This window comes from Brassica napus, chromosome A3 (assembly GCF_020379485.1).
Source record: "Brassica napus cultivar Da-Ae chromosome A3, Da-Ae, whole genome shotgun sequence".
Classification (NCBI taxonomy): Eukaryota; Viridiplantae; Streptophyta; class Magnoliopsida; order Brassicales; family Brassicaceae; genus Brassica; species Brassica napus.
Genome location: NC_063436.1, coordinates 31,539,444 through 31,563,455, shown reverse-complemented (window position 1 = coordinate 31,563,455; position 24,012 = coordinate 31,539,444). Strand labels below are relative to the sequence as shown.

At 31.0% G+C, this 24,012-nt stretch overlaps 2 protein-coding genes and 1 long non-coding RNA gene across 10 annotated transcripts; 2 read left to right on the top strand and 1 right to left on the bottom strand.

Moving 5' to 3' along the window:
* On the top strand, positions 1-6,232 carry LOC106345272 (homeobox-leucine zipper protein ATHB-40). 2 transcript variants are annotated; one of them, XM_013784499.3, is made up of 3 exons: positions 1-2,783; positions 3,179-3,498; positions 5,832-6,232. In XM_013784499.3, exons 1-3 carry the CDS (start codon positions 2,696-2,698, stop codon positions 6,069-6,071), a joined length of 648 nt encoding a protein of 215 aa, XP_013639953.1. In that variant the 5' UTR covers positions 1-2,695; the 3' UTR covers positions 6,072-6,232. The 2 variants fall into 2 exon arrangements, with proteins under 2 accessions (XP_013639953.1, XP_013639951.1); XM_013784497.3 differs by having other exon boundaries at positions 11-2,783; positions 3,173-3,498.
* A 1,801-nt stretch (positions 6,233-8,033) lies between these two features.
* On the top strand, positions 8,034-23,004 carry LOC125592308. Of its 7 annotated transcripts, XR_007328118.1 has the most exons (8): positions 8,038-11,244; positions 11,450-11,528; positions 11,678-11,758; positions 18,171-18,266; positions 18,706-18,779; positions 20,955-21,114; positions 21,230-21,359; positions 22,684-23,004. It is a non-coding gene; the product is annotated as an uncharacterized LOC125592308 (long non-coding RNA). The 7 variants fall into 7 exon arrangements; XR_007328117.1 differs by having other exon boundaries at positions 8,034-11,244; positions 11,450-11,758; positions 22,706-23,004; XR_007328115.1 differs by having other exon boundaries at positions 8,034-11,244; positions 11,450-11,758.
* Positions 11,781-17,361, bottom strand: LOC106453961. Its single transcript, XM_048767109.1, is given in 6 exon segments — positions 11,781-12,837; positions 12,923-13,999; positions 14,160-14,823; positions 14,891-15,621; positions 15,731-16,674; positions 16,763-17,361. Coding segments are annotated over 6 exon segments (4,392 nt in total). The 5' UTR covers positions 17,149-17,361; the 3' UTR covers positions 11,781-12,247.
* Positions 23,005-24,012: the final 1,008 nt, after the last annotated feature.

Genomic DNA, 24,012 nt, shown 5'->3' with positions numbered 1-24,012 from the left:
AGTACAATGATAAGTTTAATCTGATCAATATTTTTTTCAGATCCGTCAACCGACTCCCATAACCACTTAAAGTAATATGTAACCTCCTTAACTCGAATGAATATGTACTTGAATCCAGTGACTTTTTTGTAGCCCTTAACTCAATATATGACCTCCTTAACTCAATATTTATACACCACTGATTAACATTTGTTTTACTTCCAGCAGGCTCCAGTTAAAGATCATCAGCTGCAAATTAAGCGTTAAGCCAAATTAGCCCAAATATAAACATATTTTTATCCCATTTAGCTAAATATGTAAAATTTGTCTAAACAGTTTCAATGCATATTAATACAACTGTCAAAATTACTTAGGCCCGAAATATACTCTTGAAGTTTTAAAAGCATCATAATCATTATTAAGTCTTGTAAATGACTCACACATATATAAGTTCCAAAAACATGGTGCGTATCATCACATGCCATACTTTTTGGGTGGTGCTTTTAATATCAATATTTTGGGTTTTGATATGGACGTTCTCGGACATATATATAGTCTTTTAAGCAAACTTGTTCTACAAAACTTTCTTTAACAATTCCTAAATTATGTATTGAGGATGTTACTTGAGGACGGATGTCAGGGCGGGATTGGAAGAACATGTAAAGGAGTAAAGATATGGCAGTGTTTTTTTGGGTGAAAATGTTAAGTGATATGGCAGTGTTCTTAACGCAGACACACTATAAGCAGAAGAAAGAGGGAGCCAGAAGGCGTTGGCTTCCATTGTCTACTTCTCTATATTCTACAATTAAATTAATTTTGAAGTATTTTCAAAACCTAAAAAATTATAATACGTACATTAGTAGTGTTGTTGTATTCCTTTCACATGACTTCCATCATGTTTTTCTCTCTTTACACCCTCTCAGAATAAATAAAAGAAAAGGATTAAAAAACGTGACACAATAACTTCAAGGATGCCTACCAAAAAAAAAATCAATGACGTACACTAAATCCTCAGTTTAGCTTACGAGTGCGAGCCTAGTAGTTACCATCTATAGCCAAAATATCCACATGATGCAGAGTGCAGTTAAAAGATCAGTAATTCACATCATGAAGATGGACTTAAACCCATTTTAAGATAGTTAACTAAAACTAATTAATGATTTGATTGGGATGAGTTGGAATATGACGTTAAGTATACACTCCAACCACTTAAAAGTTTCTATATTTTTCTATTTTGATACCCAAGAATGTCCTCTTTGGCTTTAGAGTGTATACCAATTAAGCAAAAAGTCTAAGTAATTCTTTTCCTCACTGGCCATCTTTTTTCTTCTCTTTTTTTCAGTTATGAAACTTACTAACAAGTTTCATTTTTAGGAAGTGTGTTTTTTCATTCTTATGATTATAATATTTCTTCTTGGACGTCTTTACTGTCTAAATGTAGATATCAGTTTTATAACCGATCCTCTGACATATTTATGCCGTTTTTCTTTGTTCAAATTTATGCCGTTTTGTTATTATGTTAATCTAGTTTCAATACATGTTTTTCATATATACTACGATTTTTTTCATCCGGTGGAGTAAAATGTTGTCAACTGAAATCTTAGTTGTAAGACAACCCAATCATGGCTTATTTTCCAGCCCTAATCTACTAATGAATAGAAGAAGGGAACCGACCATCTCTACCAAATATAATAAACAACTTCTAAGCCATTGATCCCTAAACACGAATTAGAAGAAAACTAAAGAGAAAAAGAGTCTAAAGTAGTAATGACCGGGACTGATTGGGTCGTGGACGAGATTGATACCAGTGCATGGCCTATCAATTGGACAGAACACTCACATATGCCAATCCCTCCTTAATTGTGTTCCCTCTAATATTTTACTATATAGTTTCCCAGAGGCTCGCAAATATTTTTTTTTTTAAAAAAAATCGCAAATATTATTTACTACAACACATTACGTATCATTCGATTTTGGTAAATGACTTTCACTTTGTTAAGTTCACGTGCCTAAGCTTTCGACTTTTCTCTTTTTTGTTTGTTGAATATTTATCCATGCAATGGTGTATGTGTGTGTATTGTGAAAGTCGATCGAGCACCATCTAAAAATTGCTTGCAGTTTATGTATCCAATATACATAACGCACACATATGTTGACTACATTTAAGACTACTCTCATTTTAACAAAGAATGTTGTTTTAATAGAAAGAAAACAAAGACAAAAAACACATAGCAGTTGTTATTCATTTATTTTTTCGTTCCATTTTCTTATAACCGATCTCTCAAAATACTACATTTACATGAGTTTTAAGTTAGTCATAGTTGTTTAAATGATATATAGCCATATTTCTTTACATTATATAGTCATATTTGTCTAAATTACAAGCCTTTTCTTTACAACATACAACAATATAAAACTACTTAGAAAAACCTTTCTCTCTCTTTAGTTTCAAAATCATTGTTTAAAATTAATTATCATATCTACTCGGTTAAGTCACAGACTCACAAGGTGTGTACTTAACTTATGTGTGGTGGCATTTTCGTGAATTTAAAATACAAGAACCCCACTTCAGGAAATTACACTTCATACAAAAAATACTCATTTCTTTGTATCTATACTCCTTATAAATCACAGGCCTTCCTCTTCCCCCAACACAACTTCTCACATTTCATAAAAAGTGAGACAAATTACGAGAGAACGAAAGTGATCCAAGAACATGAACCACACGATGGATGATGATCAAAACTTGGCTTTTATCTCTCAGTTGTACCCCGATGTCTACACTCAGATACTACCGCAAGAAGGTAAATTTCTCTCATTTTTTTGTTTCGAATTTCTATAACCCCAACTTAATGCACTTTCGTATAAAAGTAAAAGTGGGTTAGTTAGTTTATCCGAAATTTTCACTATTTTGTGTTGTTTTCAAGTGTGGAAACCGTCCCTCCAAATATTAAGGAATAAGTTATACAAATTCAAGTGGGCTATCTATTTGAGTCTTTCCAAAAAAAAATAGAAGTTCACGACCAACACAACTATTGATATGATCTAGTGCATGTGAGCACACATCAAGAAACTAAAAAGTAAAGAAAAATCCAGAACTTTATTGGTCATGTTTCTTTTTGACAAGTATTTGTCATATTTTTTTTTAGCGAATTACTCGTTTGATTTTATCTATGGATATTTTGGTCGGTAGGAGCAGTGAAGCCACCGAAGCGAAGGAGGAAGAAAATCAAAAGAGCCGTGGCTACTGGAGACGGAAGCAAATGTTTTTTTAGGAAGAGAAAGCTTAGCGATGAGCAAGTGAACATGTTGGAGATGAGTTTTGGTGATGAGCACAAGCTTGAGTCCGAGAGGAAAGATAGACTTGCCGCGGAGCTAGGGCTCGACCCTCGTCAAGTTGCTGTTTGGTTTCAGAACCGTCGTGCACGGTGGAAGAACAAAAGGCTCGAGGAAGAGTACAACAACCTCAAAAACTCACATGAGAACGTCGTTGCCGACAAGTGCCGACTTGAGTCAGAGGTATAGTTCTTTTTTTCTCTCTTTGGTTTATAATTTTTTTCTTAAAAACTTTGAAAGTATTTAATTTTTATATTTTAAAAATAGAACATTATTAATTATTCATTTAAACAATTCGATTAATAATAAAATTGACTACAGATTACATATAGAGTCATATAATATAAAAATTAAGAAATCTTATATATTAAAACAGAAGTCACAATCTTGATTCATGTGTGATTTTTAAAAAAATGAACCCTTCCTAGAAAGTCCAAATTCATTTATTCCTTAATAACATTTATGCCTTACTAAATCACTATATTTGATACTATAATAACTACCTACTCCTACAAACACGATTCAGTTAAGAAACATATATTTGCATCATTAATAATTCACATACGATGCATATCTGTGTTAAAAAATATGCCTATATTGAACCTAACATTTTTTCTAAATAAGTAATTTTACCAGGTTTGGTTTATACAAGTTAATAAACAAATCACAATTGGAATAACCAGTTCTAGCCATCATTTCTGATACATGATTAGATTGTGTTATTGATTTATATATTTTGATTGATTTAAAAATCCATACAGTATTTATAAATCTAAGTAAAATATACAAATTTTCAAATTCTCTCGGATTAGCATTTACAATCCGGAGGTTTTCCTTCGGATTTGAGCCTTTGTATTTTTAACAAAGAAATCCATAAAAAACCATTCAAATACATTATGAAATCAATTATATTAGTAAATCTGTATGATTGAATAACACTTGATTTGAATTAGAATTTATGAATCATTAAACGAATAACACATGATTTCAACATGTATTTTAAAATCACAGAACCAATAACACTAGATTTAGTTTGGATTTTCAAATCCATCAAAATACACCAACCAATAACCCCCACTCAATGTTTTTAAATCCGACCCGGACACTAAACCAGATGAACTTCTGAGTCATCAGATCATCGGATCGACCGCCGGTGATCGGCAGAATAATATATAAATTAATTTTATTATATAATAATATATTAGCTATGAAAATAAATATATAAAAACTAAGGTTAAGTATTTTATAATATTTATATAAAACATAAAATAACAGTTTGGATATGTAAATATTTTATGTTTAAAAAAAATTAGAAAATATTTAACTTTTGTTTCTATATTTTTATTTTTATTTTGCATACAAGATATCAAAAATAGTTTAGATTATTTTTAAAAAATAACAAGTTAAGATTTATGACATCTAACAAAAATATATTAAGACTTAAGAAATTATAAAAAGTTATATGTTTAATGTGACTAATAAAATTAAACCTTAAATCTAAAATATACCAAAAGTAAAAATCATTAATAAAATTTTGATAACAAAACTGAAATATCTAATTTTTTAATTAAAAATAATAAAAAAATTGATTTTAAAAACATAATTAAAAACTAAAAGTTGTCTATTGGTTTAACCAGTGGTTCAACTGGTGACCGGATTTTGGGTTTTAGCGGATTTTATTGGGTTTTTAAATTTTGGTTGTTTTCACAAAACCCGAAACGGATTTATCTTGAGTCAATCATTGACTATTTAACATGTGCGGTTTACACATTCATTAAATAAAACCATATATCAGACATAATCCGTACTGATTAATCTAAGAAGATATAAGTATATTTTTTGTTAAACTTTATAATGTTGTGAAATGTTACAATGTATTTGGAAATGAAAATTATTTTCTATTTTACATAACTGTATACATGTTCATGTGTTTAATCATAAAACACTAATTCAACAAACAAAAATATATAAAAGAAGATACAAAAATATGTTACATTTTGAAATAATTAATTTCATGAAAAACAAAAAAAAAATGAATAACATACTTATGTTTCTAAAATGCATATACACATATATAATTATAATATATACCATTCTTGAAATAAAACCAAATATCTATATAAGTAAAAGTAAAAATTAACAACCACGCGGTTGCGCGGGTCTAGATCTAGTTTTATATTAAAAGTTAAAAATATCATTTATTTATTTTTTAAAAAGTTAAAAAGTTATGTATTATAAACAGAGAAAGTATAAAAGTACGAAACACAATAATTAAGACATAAGTTGACTCGAGTTGATAACAGAAAAAGCGACACTTTTTTTTAGCAACATTTAACACTAAATTGTCACCTTATTACACAACATAAAATATGTATATTCGTCATAATCTTGTAATAACCACTTGTGTCTTTCTCAGTGGGACTCAAAATTCTAGAGGAGATCCACAAACAAAAAAACCTTTACTTCTATGATCAATTGCTTAATGATTAAATTTAACGTTATATTGTTTCCCTCAGCTTCTTCAGCTCAAGGAACAACTCTATGATGCAGAGAGGGAAATTCAAAGATTGGCAGAAAGAGTAGAAAGAGGCTCGAGCAACAGTCCCATTTCTTCTTCAGTTTCTGTCGAAGCTAACGAAACACCGTTTTTCGAAGATTATAACGTCAGAGACGATGGTGATGACTATAACCTCTTTTATCCGGTGCCGGAAAACAGCTACATAGACGGACTAGAATGGGCAAATCTATACATATAAAATTAATAGCTTAATGTAATATTTTTAATTGTATTTAGTAGTCCCTGATTTAGGGAAGAGTATTTTTAAGTAAACTAGCTAGTGCCTAGTAGAATATGTAACTGCTGAATTTCTAGTGTACAAATAAATATAATGACGATGGGTTTCAGAAATTCTTGATCTTTTTTATATTTTTATTTACAATGCATTGTCGTAAGTCTAGAAGATAAAGGACTAGTTGACATGCACATGAGAAATGTTGTTAATCGATGGATAAGAGTTTAGGAGGTCGGATAAAATATATCAATGTTGGTGAAACATTATGAGTCATATTTCGCAGTGTCACTCGAAAACTAATGAGTAAATCCATAATATGGTTAGCGATCATATTGCCATTATCACCAGTGATCGCATACTTAATGTGAAAATGTTGTGATAGTCATATCAAAATCGAAAGAAACCAAAGGATTACAATTATGAGCTGGTTACATGCATTAGTATATCAAGATAGAACAATCATCCAGTTTGATTGTATCCATTTAAGTGTGGGCTACTAATTTTCATGTGTTGTTGGTGACACTCATTATGGAAAATGGTTATAACGACATACGTATTCTGAAAGGCAAAATGTTTTACTCCTGATTTGAGGATTCTTGATACATGTATACATCTTTTTAGTATATCCTTACAAGATATTTGATTCATGCATCTATTTAATATTGATCAAAAATTTGTTGGTCTCATAAAGCTTAGCTAGAAACTGTGCACCCACGAAGAAATGTTTGGCGAATAAATGAAAGATTTGATGTAATCTGGGTAAAATAGAAAGTGAAGTGTGAAGCAAACATAGTGTAGTGGTCTTTCCTAAATTAGTATGTTTGAAGTACTCGTATCTACTTTCAAGATTCAAAACATTCACTGTATCTAGTCCTCATTCCGATGAGATTAAGAAAGTTTGTCACCTTTTTTATATGGTGATCAATCACATGATCACCTAATGGCAATGCTAATGCTACACGAAAGATAATATATTTGTTTAAGGTAATGATCTGTTTGAAGTACACTAGATTTTGACATCTATGTTATAGCTTTCCAAATCAATTTTTAACTTCTAACAATATGTCATTTGGATCCATTAAAATTTTGTTAACTTTGCCATCAGATGAAAATGTTCTCTACATTCTAATCAGAATGTTTTAGTCACACAAACACAAAGTATTCACCTTTTAACGTTCTTAATTATGTTAAAATTTTAACTGAAAATAACTCAAACTAAAAGTTTATGTTATAAATGATGTAAAGAAACAGAAATAACTGAAAATAATAAATATAGGAAAATATATTTATCTAATCTATTAAAAGAGGAGTACAAATTTGAATTACCCCTTAGTTTTGCAAGTTATTTACTGAAATATTAAATAAACCTATATTTAAGGATATTTTGTCATTTACAGTTTAATTAATGCATTAGTTAAATTAATCTATTTTTAATTAAAAAATGTTACAACATTAAAATTTCACGGCTCCATTATCACATTCAACAACCAATACCTATTATTCTTCCATTCCTAAATTAATATACACAGCTTACTGAATCAAGCACGGTTTCATTTCTCACCTCTTACCTTATACAAATAGATTTTCTATCCTTTATAAACAAACAAAATCCCAATATACATCAAATCTACAATATTTATACGTTTAGTTTTGTATTAGTTCATACAAACAGTATTAATATATATATATATATATATATATATATATATATATATATATTATTAACAACTGTAAAATTTAATGATAATCAGTATACACAAATTGATATTTCCAAAATCATAATGTTAACTTACGGATCAGTCAGGTTTAAATTTCAAAAATTAATGTATAAAATTTATCCAAAAATAACACCTACTTAATTGCGATATTAGATTCTATTATATTTCTATATAAAAATTGTATAAATCTTCCTAACCGCGCGCGGGCCCGGCTTAGAGCGAGTGAGGAATATTTATTATAACAATAAGATTTGAAAACTAAAACACACAAAAACAATAATTATCTTACCTGTTACTAAATCACATAATTAGTTACCACAATTATTCTTTTCCCTTGACTTTTCCCTTGACTTGCGGATCAAACAACTTAAATTTTTTGAAAATTTAACGTATAAAATATATCCATAATTGACACCTTTCATATGAAATTGAGATCATAAATATCTACTATCAAACTATTTCATATATTCTGTCTAACCAATATTATCTTTAATACAAACTTAAGCTTATTTATAATTTTTTTATCAGTAACATCAAATTTATATTTTCATTTTATTTTCTTACAGATTTAAATCTTAATTTTTATATGTTCTAAATTTGATAGAAGTTTAACAATCATTTTATTTTCTTACAGTTGTTATAACTAATGTACCATTTAAAACTAGCATACTAACTAATAATTGTCTATTTTCCATACTTTTCATTATAAAAATTTGTTTGCTATATATCTTAGACATGGATTTAATTATATAAATGTTGAATTTATACTCAATATTGGTAATACATTTTACGTTAAAACGGAAAATTAAAAAAATTACTCGATTTTATACAACTGCATTTACAAATATAACATTATGTATAAACAAAAAATAAATGTAAAATTAAATACCCGTGCGGTCGCACGGGTCAAGATCTAGTTATTATATTGAAACAGAATTGTTAACAAATGATCCATCTTTTCCTAGCATCTAACAAGAAAAGGAAAGAAATAAAAGTATGAAATTTTAGTGACCTTGAGGCCTGATCCGCTTATAAATGTCATCTATCTACCGGAGTAGCTTGGTCAAGGACTATGCAGCCCGTCTTGAACATTAGTTCTTTGTTAATTTTAAAATTAAATAGCATTTGATTGATAAGTTGAAGGTAAACATTATCAATTAAATAATTTTTAATCAATAGAAAATAATATTTAATTATATTTGTCATTCAGTTAATTATTTGTTATAAAAACAGATTTGTAAGTATTTTATGTACTTATAGCATATTAATATTTTATTTTGTATTATCAGGTTCTATTAGATGATTTGATGAACAAGATATGGTTGAAAACTTATGATATATAACATCATGGACAAATTCCTGACAGATAAAATTTGGTGGATATCTTGGTAACCAAGAATTATGGACATTTTAATGCTATTAACTAGAAACGTGGACACACTATAAAGAGATAAAAATAATATACAAACTAATATTGGATAGATGTGTTGTGAACGAATGAGTTATGTATGAACGAGTTGTTCTCTCTCTCTCTCAGTCGTGATCCTTTTCAAGGATAGAGATGGAACTAGCTGTCGACTTAGATCTAGCTAGGTTTTTCAGAATGAGGGGCTGTCATGAATTGGTTGAGTGTCTTTACACAGCCACACTCCATTGTGTGAGTGTAATTGATGCCCACATAAATGTGCTATATATGAAAAATCAGGAAGAGCAGACAAAAACTAGTGTTGATGGTAGAGTATAGGAGCTCTGGAAATCGAGGATATATAGCGATACTAAGAAGAACTGTCCGTTAAAGACAAAAGGTTTTTCTCGAAAATGAATTTGTCTAATATAGTTTTATGTGATTTAACCAATCTAACTATTTAACAACATTTGGTTGAAATTATTTGTAAAATAGAATACAACGCAATGATAGTTTAAAATACCCACAATGGTTTTGTGGAAACATATGTTATACTATTTTATTTTGCTATCTTATATATATCCACCACACAAAAAAAGAAATTGATTAAAATCTACTTCATAGTAAAATATATTAGTAAATCCAAGTTAAAAAAAATGATGGTATATAGCAGTGTTTGAAATAAAATTTAACTTAGACATGATTACATGTAATTATCAGATTTTTAAAAGGAACCAACAGAATAGTGTGTAACAATAAGTTTTCAATTGAAAGACTAGAAAGTATTAAAATTTGGTTGTAAATCGTTTTTTGTTTAATAAAGAGAATAACTTATTAAAAGCAAACACAGCGAGATGAATATATTGCTTATTAAGTTGTTAACCCTTGTAAAATATTATGAAAGAGCAAAACACACATTAAACAAAAAGATTACCCACTTGCTTATAAATTCAACACACTGCGTGATTTTTTTTTCCAATGTTTATTTTTTGTGCAGAAGAAATCAAAAGAAACATTACTAGATCGTTTTCATTATGACACTTAAGGATGAGGATTTGCGTGTGGCAAACACATATTTTTGAATATATTTTGGGTGATTTTATTTAGCATTTGGTTACTTGTTTTAAATAATTACTAGATACGGACCCGCGCTGTGCGCTGATATGGTTCTGCCAATTTGTTTAAAAAATATTTAGTAATATATTATATTTATATAATATTTTTATGTTAGTGACTTGAAAAAAAATATTTTTTTAAGATATATTGAACTGTGATGTTGTTATAACATATATTGTACATGGTGTTTTTTTGTGTGCAGAAATTTTTGATATTGTGCATAGTGTTTTTTTTGTTATATATGTTCTTTAAAATATATTTATATGTTATTTAAAATCTATTATTAACATATTTGGGAAAATAATTTTTTTGGGTCCCCACATTTAAGATATAGTTTACTATGTTTTAAAAATATATGGTCAATTTAAATTAACTGAGATTAGATTTATTTTAATAGAGTAGATTATAATTTTAAAACAAAAAAGCCTGATTTTTTTTATCTCATTAAACTCAACATAGATGTTTTTATTCATCTCTTTAAATGGAAAGAAGTCTGAACTTTGTCTCATAAATGGGTCAACCTTAAGTCCAACATAAAACCATGCAACATATATGTTTTATGGGCACTATTTTGTTTCTTATATTTTACACGTGATGACCCATTAAGTTTTCAAGCATTATATTTGTTGTTACAGAAATGGCCCATTAGTTAAAAACGTATTAGATTCATCGAAAGGTAAATTAAGGCCACACCTTTTTTTTCCGGGAAGCAAAACCACTTTTAACGTTTTCTTGAAAAAATCAACAACCTTTTTTTCTTTGCTTCTCCGTCGGTGGTTCTCAGTTCGAGACAATACTCATCTCTATAATCACCAACAAAAATTCTTTAAAAGTATATCAAATCCAGAATAAACACCGTTCAGTCAATCACCAAACTCAATCGATAACTGAGTTCTCGGTAAGTTTTTATAATTTTCTGATTGTAAACGATCCGGGTTAACGATCAGGGTTTCGTTATCTAAAAATCTGGTTCTTACTCATATCGATAGATCTCTTAGATCTATCTCTAGATCCATCATCATTATTATCTTCTTACTCAGTTTTGTTTCTATTAATCTGTCTTGCTCGCGGTAAGCTGAAAAAAGAACTTGGTATTTTATTAGGTAATTGGCCAGGATTGTTTAAACGATGGATCTTTAAAAAGACAAAAGCAGAGTAGAAGACAAACAGAGATTTTAAAAAGTTAAGTCTGACCTGAAATATAATCATATTACATATGTTCACATCATCACAGTTTTTATTTATTCTCTTGTTGATCCTTTGCTATGTTTTCGTTTCTATTATTTCCTTGTTCTTATTTTTTTTTGTCTTTTCATCTCATATATTGATAGGTCATTGATAAGGGTTGTATGCCAGAGAAACTGGGAAATACAGCTTTGGAACAATTCACAAAATAAACTACAGAAACAAAGGTTAGTACTATATTAAATTTTTATTTTATTCGAGAAATCGTGAACTGAACTTGTAGAATCATCCTAGGATTATCGGCTTTAGGATTGTACAATTACTTAAATGATAAACTATATAAACTGACTTGTTTGTAGATGAACGTACTTGATCTTGCATATCTGTTGTTGGGTTGCTGATTAACTGTTCTATGTTTTGTTGAATTTTATTAGATACATGGCAAGTTTAATTTTAGATGGCAAACTGTTATTTCTTCTTTGTCAAAACATGATGATCAATACATGTTTGGTTTGATTTCAAACCTCTTTAGTAAGATAGAATAAAATATTTTAGATTGAGTCTTCCTAACCGATAGATTAAAGAATTTATTTAGTACAAAATCGGAAATGACTTTGAAAACTTTAAAGAAAATGTAGTACAACAAAAAACACAACCAAAACACCAATTTCAGTCTGCAAGTACTAAAACACAAAACAAATTCGCAGCAAGACACATCAGTCATCTATGGTTTCCAGATTAGTAAAAACCTCTTTGAAAACAACATTAGTAGTTTTATTTTGCGGCTTCCCTTCTTTATCCACAATCAAGATTTTCAAACCTTTCTTCGAAGTAACCCTTGAAATAGCAACATATAGCTGGCCATGAGAAAAAACTGGTCTAGGAAGGAATAATCCCACTTCAGACAATGATTGTCCTTGACTCTTGTTGATGGTTATTGCAAAAGCCACAGTTAAAGGCAATTGTCTTCTGCGCATCTTGAAAGGAAGTCTTTTATCTGTAGGCTCGATCAACAATCTAGGAATATAAACGTCTTTACCAACCTTGTCACCAGTTAAGATTCTAGCTTCCACCATGAAATCCATAAGTTGTGTAATTTGCAATCTTGTTCCATTCATTAGACCTTCATTAGGATTAATGTTCCTAAGCAACATAACAGGACAACCAACCTTCAATCTTAGACTATGATTTGGTAGCCCAGAAACTTTAATGCTGTTTAGAAAGTCGGAACTGAGGGCTTCATTACTGACCGAGGCAGTATCAGATGGATCTATACTGTCAGATGAGATATAAATCATTTCTTCACCTGATGGGAAATAACCAAATTTTATAAAAGAGTCAGTGTCAATAAATATAACGAAAATATATACAGTAAAAAAACACTTAATTACCTTCGAGTTTAGATAACATATGATCATTAATCATATTTACATCCTCATTAGTTGGACATAAGATTGCTCTCTCTTTAAAAAACTTAGGATCTTTCATCCCTTTCAATGAATCAGTGTCTCCATAAATGGCCAGACTTATAGTCTCAATAGGATCGTTAGGGTCCATAATTAGAAACTCTTCTGGAATTTCAATTAATGCCTCCCCATCATTAGGCTCTGATACTTTCTCATCACCAACAGCCAAAATCCACTCAGAAAATTCTTTCAGATCTTTTGCCTCATCATCTGTGAGATTGTTTGAACACAATCTCATGTTCTTGGTAAGCTTCAGAACCTTGCAATGTTCCCAGAGATATGATGAGTTCATGGAAGCCAGAACAATCTCAGCCCTACAACCTCCTGTAATAACAGGAAGTACTTGTCGAAAATCACCTCCAAACACAATTACTTTTCCACCAAAAGGCTTTTTATCTGGATTGTCCATTAGATCATTTAAACTTCTGTCTAAGGATTCAAAGCAATGTCGGCTCATCATTGGTGCTTCATCCCAGATAATTAGAGACGCTTCCTTTATCAAATTAGCTTTATCCGATCCGGGAGTCAGTGAACATGTAGTGAATTCATCTGGATTGATGGGTATGCTAAAACGGGAATGAGCAGTTCTGCCACCTGGTAACAACAGGGAAGCAATTCCGGATGATGCAGTATTAAGAACTATATCTCCCTTGCACCTCAAAGCAGCTGATAGAAGTTTCCAAAGAAAGGTTTTTCCTGTGCCACCAAACCCGTAAACAAAGAACATTCCACCTCTATCTTCAACAACAGCACTAATGATCTCATCATAGATTTTCCTTTGCTCATCAGTCATCTTTGAAAAATCTATATCATGAGTGGCTTGCAAGTCTTCCATATCATAACTTAGCTCATCCAATATCAAGACATTTTCAATCGATTTGGCATTGGCAGGAAGCTTTGGCATAGACTCATATAGTGAAAGTGAACTCCCATTTCTTTTCATAAGCTTCTCAATCTCTATTAGAGCATACAACTTCTTGTCATTGTCAGTCAATTTAAGTCCTGCCAATTCACGAAAAGAACTCTCATGTGAAGCTGTAAACTCTAATAAAACAACAGTCTCACATAATAAATAGCTGATTATTAGAACAATCAACAAACAACAATTTGACAAAAACGTAGATACAATAGGGGAATTTGATAGAATAAGTTAGTAGTGTACCAGGCCTATTGAAATGATGTCTGCGATTATACTCGATATCTTCAGATAAGAGTTCCCAAGTTTTTTCCCAAACCACCTCTGGTTGAGAAAGACTGTTCGAGAGAAGCATTAGAACAAATAGATCACGAACAACTGCTGCAGAACTATCATAGCTACGCCTTATCAAATCATCTATGTACTCCTGGTCATCATCCAATATTCCCCGAGCATAACATGTTTCTTTATACCCCTCATAAAGCACATCATTATATGTTTTAATATCCTCGTAGCTAGTAGGACCTTTGACATAGTTCAACAAAACTCTCAAATAATAAGAGCTTTCCTGCTTCCTTGGGGCATAATTAATTCTTCCAACACTGAAACCTTGTTTCCTTCTATTGAACTTCTTCTGGCTCTTCGAATATGTATAATAGTTGGGAATCTGAATATATGTAAGAGTCCGAGCAAACGCATCAACCTTACACAGCTCAAACCATGCCAAGAACATTGTGTTTTCGATGAGCTTACGACTGACAACATCCTTAACTTTATCCTTCCCTTTGAAGATAATGGTCTGTTTCCCTGGAAGATGAAATGACAACTTCTCAACCGCAGTAGATCTGTAATGTATTGGAAACTTAAAAATTCTCCATGATCCTTCACAAGTTGAAACATATCTACATTGGTCAGAACAATATAAGTTAGAATCTAAGATTGAAATAAATACTACCTCCTGAAAATAAAATATTTATGGATCAGTTAATAAACTACCTGCAATCAAAGAAATCCTTTATTTCATTTTTTTTAATCTCCACAGTTTCTTTCAATATGTTACCACCAGTCTCCATGGCAGAGTTTCCTAACGCCGAGTTAGCTGCTACTGATTTCGCTGCAACTGAGCTCGCTGCGGCCGAGGTCGCTGTAGCTGAGTTCCCTGCAGACGAACTTGGTGCTGTTTGATTCGCAACATCTGGCCCTGTTGGTTCAACTACCACAGTTACACGGTCAGCTCCTTTATTAATGTATTTAAATAAATACTTAATGGAACCAACTTGGTTGCACCACTCTACGTTAATGTGTGCTCGGTACCGAAGAGAGAGTTTCTTGTTATAAGGGATGACCCATCTGTTGTCACATTTCAAACCATTCTTCTCAACATAACTGTTAGATTGCTCACGTCTTCTGTAAACAGGAAATCCATCTTTTTTCACTCTAGTATTATCAGCAAAGGGTTTAGGAAAACTTTTCGAACACTGTCCATTTTCCATGCACGGTGAATTCCTATTAGCTGCTCCGCACGGACCATGAATCATCATATCCTTAACAACATCGTAGAGATCTGGATCAAGCGACTTATCAGGAATCTCAGCCGATATGATTTTATCGATGTCTTCTGTTTTTGGAAATTTGGATGAAGGATGCATAAAAAGCAGTATGTGAGCATGTGGCAAACCTCTCTTCTGAAACTCAACAGTATACATAGCTGAAATATATTAAAAAAAACAGTTGCCATTATTGTAAGAAAACGACCAAGTCAGTATAGAAATAATAAGAAATATTTTAAGCTAAGATTGAGTCAAAAACGAACTTACATGAAGCTGTTTTCCCCAATATATTCTTCTTTGTCAAATCATGCATCAAAGAATCGAGTTTCATCTTAAACATCCGACATATAACATCTAGTCTGTCATCTGAATTCAGGCCTCTCTTTTTCAGAAATCTCGTAAGTTCTGGCCATTTTGGATTGCATGTAAAGGTGATGACAAGGTCTGGAAAACCAAAATGTCTACAAATGGCCATAGCGTCTAAGTACATATTCTTCATGTATCTAGGACCCCCTGTGAAAGTAGCTGGTAGCACAAATTGCTGACCTTGTTCATTCATGTCCGACTGTCCAGCATTTTCAGACTCCTTGATAGAGTCGTAAATATCCGAACGCAAGCATGTCTGGTTGAGCTGCAGATACCTAAGTCTGTTGGCTTCTATAGTCGTATATGCATCAACTATGAATTGTTGAAATAACCTTCTGGAGTATAGAAGAACATGTGATTCATTTTCTCGCTCTTGCATCCGGAAAGCAAAAAACTGTCTCATACTGATAGTATCTTTCTTGAGTTTCTTCGACGCTTCTGTGACACCCTTCTTAATGCCAATCCTGAATCCATCCTCACCATACACAAATAGCAGAGGATACTGGAGTGCTAAATAGGAAATATGAATCTCATCGATCCTTGTAAGTCTACCAGACTTATGCTGTAGAACAATATCCCGCTTATCCATTCCTAAATTAAAATCTCCAGGAATCAATGCAGCAACCTCAGATGCAGTTGGCATATTATATGTCCGACCATCTCTGTCACTTCTACTTACGATTCGCATATGGAAAGTCTCTTCCGGATTCATTCGAAATCTATCTCTAGCTGATCGAAACTGCTTAACATATGGATTAACATCATTCAACATCATCATTATAGGCTGAATAATTTCTTTCCTCAACCCATCAATTGTACTCTCTGTCTGAGTATTTTTCCCATTTCTGAAAAACAGTAAAGTAGATATAATAAGTTTATATAACACGCATATAGTAATGTTTAAGCACTTATATGCAAAATTAAATTACTTACCTCAAAGCTTTAGATCTGTTTTGAAGTTCATTCTCTGTGTCAACAATGTAAAGCTGTCCAAACTTGGCATAATTTCCTTCAGGTGGGGTTAAACTTCCCATCAGATGATAATTCTCACCATGAAGCACCAACATTTGTGGTCCTCGTCCCTTTCTAACAGACTTATCTACTTTACCACCAAGTGAAGTGAATGAAAAAACCATATTATATGATCTGGTATTCTTTTGGAAATGTTTACTCAGCTTATCATTTCCTGTGAGAAGCTTCATTAGAACATCCGGGGATTTCTTTAATAAGGGCAACTGGACCTGACCTTGCATGCAACACAATGTAAATATAGGTTTTTTTCTAGATTTGGTCTTATTTATGCGCTCTCCAAACCACATGATAGCTCCACAATGAACACAGGTGTAAGTTGGGTCACCTTCATCAACATAATCTGCTTTATAATAATGTTTATAGGTTAGAAAAAATAGTCTACACAGAAACCATCTATTGACAAATTTTAGCTTACCATATTCAGATGATGACACTGCTTTCACTTTTGGCTTCGGTGGTTTTTTCACCTCAGAGAAGTTTTTTTTAAATAAAGCTGCTAGAAAGCTAACTCTCTCTGTTTGATCTTCTTTATGTGGTTCTTGTACAATAGACTGTTCGTCATCTGAAATTTCAGTATCCGAACTTTCCTGACTACTACATTCGACTTCTAGATCATCACACTCATCTATGGATCGCAGTAAATCTGCAAAACATACACATGATAAAAGTATCTAACGTATGAATTTAGTCAGGGACGAAACCACATAAAGTTCAAATCATCCTCTGGATGGAAAACGGTTTACCTTCATTCTCTGGATCATCTATAGGAAAATCATGTTCTACATAAGATGTGTTTGAAATTCCTAAATCAAATGTAGTATGACTGGTGGATGTTATAGGTATTTTTGTATTTGGTGTGTTTTCTCTTTGAAATGTTCCCAATCTTGAACATGATCCTCTTACTATACCTGAAATGGGAGTATTATATTAATATATTACATAATGAACAAAAAATTAATCATCTATCATTGCAGTCTCTGCTATTATCAGTAAATTAGGATATATAAACAGACCTTGATCTCTTCGACTCTTTTTCTTGTCATTAGGGTTCTCATCAGTTTTTTTGTCAAAACAAACTACACCAAATAAAATTAGAGATATTAGCTGAACGTGAGGAAACCTGGTATATAAACAATGGTCAATATAGAATATAAAACACCTCGTTTGTTTGTAGGATTTGACACTGAAACTTGTGTTTTAAACCTTGATGAAACGCTATTATTGGTAATATCACTCTTTAATCTTCCAAAAACTGTACTCAAAGGGACATCTTTTCTTTGAGAATGATCTATTCTCTGTTTTGAAACAGATTGGGAACGCAGCCGATGACCATCATCCTCAAACCGAGGTTGATGCTTTCTTTTCATCCTCTTCATTGAAGGGCTATGTTAGCAGAAACTACACGGTAAGTTCTCAGTTACATGCACTGGAACTGAGGAATAGTATAATCACCTTTAAAACAAAGTTGCTAGGTATAAAATTGTTCAATGAATTCTCACAGTCATTCTGTTGCTAATAAGAAAATAATGGCGTCAATGTTAATACATTGAAACTTTCTAATTTGTAGTTAGGCGGGATTTTGAAAATAATTGAAAAGAGAATTAATTAAGTTAAGATTCTTTACATATGAAATATTGTATAAAATCTCTTTAGATCACATGAATATCTAAATGTAGATTAGTTGTCGGTTATATCTTCACGGATACGTTTAATATCTTTACTTGTTGCAAGTAATAATTATAATTGATTATAACATATATTCGTTTGAGTTACTTTTTTGAGTACTACAAATTATTTCTTTAGATAACTATATTAAGTATTCTAACAACTTCATTTTTGTTTAGGATGCAAATATAGATTTATCAAACAATCTACTTTGGCTGATTTACTAAAGGGAGTTCAACAACAGCTTATTAAAGTAAGTATATTTGTTGTTAAATTTCCGTATGCTCATATATTTAGTTAAGTGCGTTTTGTGAAAACTTTTATAAAGATTACTAAGTTTAATGCCTTATTCATTTTCCCGATAGTCAGTCATGTAGATTAGATTCACAAAACACATATTGTTATTATTAAAAAATCCTCTTTATTGATAAAAACCAAACAATACAGCATATGGAAATAAACCAGATAATAGAAAATTCAAAAAAACATAGTTTCTGAAAATAAAACGATTATTAAAAGCAAAAACAAAACACGTAGCATCTCAGTTTTCTCTACCTCTACTTCTTTTCCTGCTTCATTATCTTTGAGCATTGTTTTTTAGAGGTAGAAGAAAGATCATCAATCTCACATTCTCCCTTTCGTTTTGATAGTGGAGTTGACGACAAACATGTGTTCTCTTCACTTTCCATGCTGATCAAAGAGACCTTGAAAATAATAGAATAAACTTTTAATGAATACGCATATAGGTTGTGAATAATAAAATATCTAATTAGGAAGAATAATGATATTTTTAGTAGACCTGTCCTGAGGAACGGTCAGATAAAGCTCTGTTAGTCAACGTATCATCAGTATTCTCATCATCCGAGTGAGTTATGATCTCATCAGCAGACCATGTTTTCCCAATGTTAAATATATCAGCTCCATAGTCAACATTGTCTTTGCTCACATAGACACCAAATTTGAAAGTTTTTCCAATAAGCTCATTAATAGCAGCAGGCAAGTCTTCAGGATCTTCAACCTAAATAAAAACAAACACCTACTATATTAAAAACGACTATATGTATGCAATATACAACAATTAAATGGAAATTTTTACATACCTCTTCTAGAGAACCATCTAAGAGCACTTCAGCACTCACTCCCAAAATTGGTTCAGCAATAGTATCAAGCAGCATCACCTTAGTTTCACCAGTGTCATCCTTTATAAGTAGATGGAGTTTAAACCTGTAAAAATGTAAAATTGGTAAGTTATATGACTCAGATACATATATCTAATACTATTAAGATTAAAAAACATACTGAGGTGCAACATTGGTTACAGACTGATGGCATGAATCACAATACCACAGATGTTTAACAGGAACCACATCCCTTTTGGTAATGTCGGTAACCTTTTTGAAGTGGCACTTAACACAACCAAAATAAAACCAAGCCCAGTCTGTGTCTATTTCATAAATTGTGCCCTTAACAATGCAGGTTTCAGTCTACAAAAATAACATTAGTTTTAGAATATAGGTAGATTATAACAGTATATACCTTAGATATACTAAAAACTTACCTCAGTCGCCATAATGATATCCAGAATTGATCTCTCAGGATAAATAGACCATTTATCAGGTTGGCGTTTGCTTCCTTTATGTTTTGCAAGCTCATGACTACCAGTTGTGAGAGCAAGCTCGTTCCTAGGCAACCTGAATAAGTAAAAAACGGTTTGAGAGATCATGTATATTTAATTAGCAAACATCAAATAGTTGGTATGTGATTAGAATTAAACATACACTTGAAGATAGTCTTGGACATCAAATCCGGGTGGATTTATTTCGACAGTGGAAGAATCAAAAGCATTTGTAACCTGAACTTGTCCTGCAACAAAGAATAAAAATTTATTAAGTAAATCAAAAGCATAATAAAGTATATTTTTTTCTCAATCGATTAGTCAAATTCTTACCCTTGTAAACATTGATTTTAGCAAATCTCAGTAAACAGAGAAAATTCTTATTGACTTGAGCAACTTTGTATGCATATAGCATATGTTCAGCAAACCGGCCCCAAAGACAACATGCTATTTGGTGATCCCTGAAATATACATTAGTAGATTAACACATTAAAAACACGATTTGTTTACATATGAAAAGTATATTTGCAAAAGGTAATCTATAACTTACTCTGTGTCTATCAAAGTAAACTCTAGCTTCTTTGTTTCTTTACCTTGCACAGGCACAACCTGAATATCTCCGATATCAATTGGCTGACCAATAACGTCTGCAAACATATTATTAAAAAATAAGAAGATTATTAATCAGAAACCGTAGCATATTTGTGAATAAGAAAACTCTAAAAATTTACCAATCAAAAAATTAGAATCAAGACTTCCGTTCATGATTTCTGTGAAAGATGTTAATGACAGAAAATTATCCTCATCTTTCAGGGTGGAATTGGTGACGTTGGAGTTGCTGATGATCGACATTTTGTACTTATGACTTGTCGGTCGGCACTTTCCGGCAGCTGCGGTTAGTGAGAAATTTTCAATGAACCTCCATTGTCCAACTTGAAGTTTCTTAACACGAGCAAAGAAGAGTCTCTTGCAGGTACAATGAATCTTAACTCCCTACATTGACATTTGATATAAAGATCAGTTTAGACGCCAATTTTAAACATGTACGGAAATTAACTAATAGATAAACTTACTGTTTTATCTGCAAGAATGAACTGAAGAGAATCTCCACCAGAATAAGATGAATGTTGTGTCCATGAATGCAGGACTTTAACTTCGACCTTCCAAGATGTTTTGTATGGTTTGACATCATTGAGAAAAGTCATCGTCGGGTCTGAGGTAATCATAGCCATATGAGTGTATGTTTTTTTTTGCGGATATAGGAGGTATTAGTTGATCGTTTTATTATTTATAGTGATCATTAAACGTTTAGGTTTAATGATAGCGTGCTGAAGATTTGATTTGATATCCATATAGTTAAATTCGATAGAATATTCTGATTACCATATTCTGTTGGAGTTGTTATATAAATTTAAGATCTAAAAGATTATGAACGTAGATGGATAGTCGATTAAAAACGTAGTAGAAAAATAAGGGAGGAAATCTTGTTAGGCAAAATGAAATATCTATTTTCAAGATATACTATATTAAGTTGTTATTGATTATTGATAACTTGGTGTGCACGTCAAGACAGTTTAGATTTGATGAAATCTTTCTGGTAAATATCTTTATAAATTTTCTTGTAGATAAGAATTGTTTATGAAAACAGTATATTCAAATTTAAAATAAAATATCTTTACATGTAATTTTGAACATTTTATGTATTTCGAAAAAACAACTTTGTGAAAGTTATATTTTTAAGTTTGGCACGTATGAAATTATATGATTGAAGTTTATATATGATTGAAGTTTATTTAACATATATTGTGTTCATAATGGCAGCTATCTCTAATTATAACAAATATTCAATCTTTTACAGAGAAAATTAATATATGCACGAAAATGAGGTGTAAAATGATCATGTATCTAACATACATATTCTTTATGTGATGAACATGTCGATGATAAATCTATTGGAAGTCAACTTAGAGCAAAGTTACATACATGATAAATCTCTTAAAAGTCGATGACTAATAAGGTGTAATATGAAATTGTATCTAACATACATGTTCTTTGTTAGAAGTCAACAATCAGCAAGGTATATATGTAATTCGTTTGTTATACTTATAATAGAGCACATAGTTGATTTATTGTAATTGTATATAACACTGGTTTTTGGTAACACGATTCATGATTTAATTATGGTTATATTGGTTTACATTTAATGAAGTGGTTTAATAGGAGATAAAAGCGTGTCATATATCCACTAATAATAATGTAATTAACTTTTTATGGTCCATAAATTAAGTAGCTTCCTAACAAACTTCAAACAGGCCAAAACTTAAATGAGAACTTTTATGGTAGATAAATTTAGGACTCTATTTTAATAGAGTAGATGAAATTCTGTATCTTTTCATATTTTTTTTGTTCTTGCTTTCTAATACAAACTAGAACTCTAAAGTCATTTATACTTCTAAAACTTTCAAGTAACCCCTCATTTTTTTTTGAGTGCTTATTTCTCATATAATTCACTCTCACTAGTGTATCCATTTTCATTTGTTAGGTAATACTCTTTTTTTTTACAGCAAGACATTCACAATACTCTTATTTGAGGAAATTACAGAAATTGTCCACTATGTGACGAAAACTTCATGTTTGACCATGCTGTTAGTGATCAACATAATACTCAATATAGTGATCTCGTCATTTTTTTTGCTGCTCGAATGCTTTCTACAAAATGTGTGTTTAGCCGCGACTCTGGAAGAAAAGTAGGCACTTTCGAACTTCTTTTTTTGTCCTATATGTTAGTTGGTTATGTGCTCTACTATTATTATTATTTGAATGTACGTTTATATAATGTTGGTCAATTATGATCCTTTGTTTATTGTTGGTTAGTACATCTTTGGGTTGTTTGTATTTGAATCCTATATTTCAACTTAATGAATGAATTTCAAAATTCTGATTTTCTCTAGAGTCTCCGAGATTATATTTGAATCTCATATATTAATAAATTTCGTTTATGTTACCTACAAGTCATGAGACCTGTAGCATGCCACAGACCATAATAGTTACAATTTTTATAATGCTCTCGTATTGTTGTTTGTCTGAACGAGTCATGAGATTCTCTTTCCAATTCACTTTGTATTGGTATACGGGTGATAAGTACGCAATGGTGGTGACAGTAACAATTATAGCCACAACTTTTTACCAGAAACTTATATTTATTGAATTATTTTTTTACTAATAAGAGAGAATTATCTAAGAAATCAAATAAACCAAATACAAAAAATTAATTCAAAACCATTTCGATATGAATTTGAATCATACCGAATTTGATATAAATACTGAATGGATTTTGATTCACAGTATTTTAGGTTATGGGTTTATCAAAACTGAAAGGATATCCACAAAAATTCAAATTCATAACACTAGATTATCTAGAACGCATCCCACCACAAGGATCCTCCACCGGTTACCATCGTCTATGCAATCTTTCCATATTTGTAATATCATAATAAATCATCGTTAAAAAAAGAAAGAGACACAACAAGCTCCATGGTTAAAGTTGGAGAAGGAGAACAAAAAAGGAAAAATCGCATAAAAATCTTCAAAGTGTCATCTACTATCACTTTAAACCTTGATTTTTTCACTAATACTTTTAACTTTCAAAATAACATTTGTATCATAAAAAATATTCAAAGTAAAAGATTGACCTATAGAACAGGTAAAAAGATGAAGTTTAGGTTTTTTTTCAAAAAATAATTATTTAAATAATAAAAAGCAAAAATTAAATTCAATTTTTTTTAACACAATCAGAAATATTAATAAAATTAAGTAAACATAAAAAAAAAATTCACAAAGTTCAGAAAATTAAATAAAGATTTAGAAAATT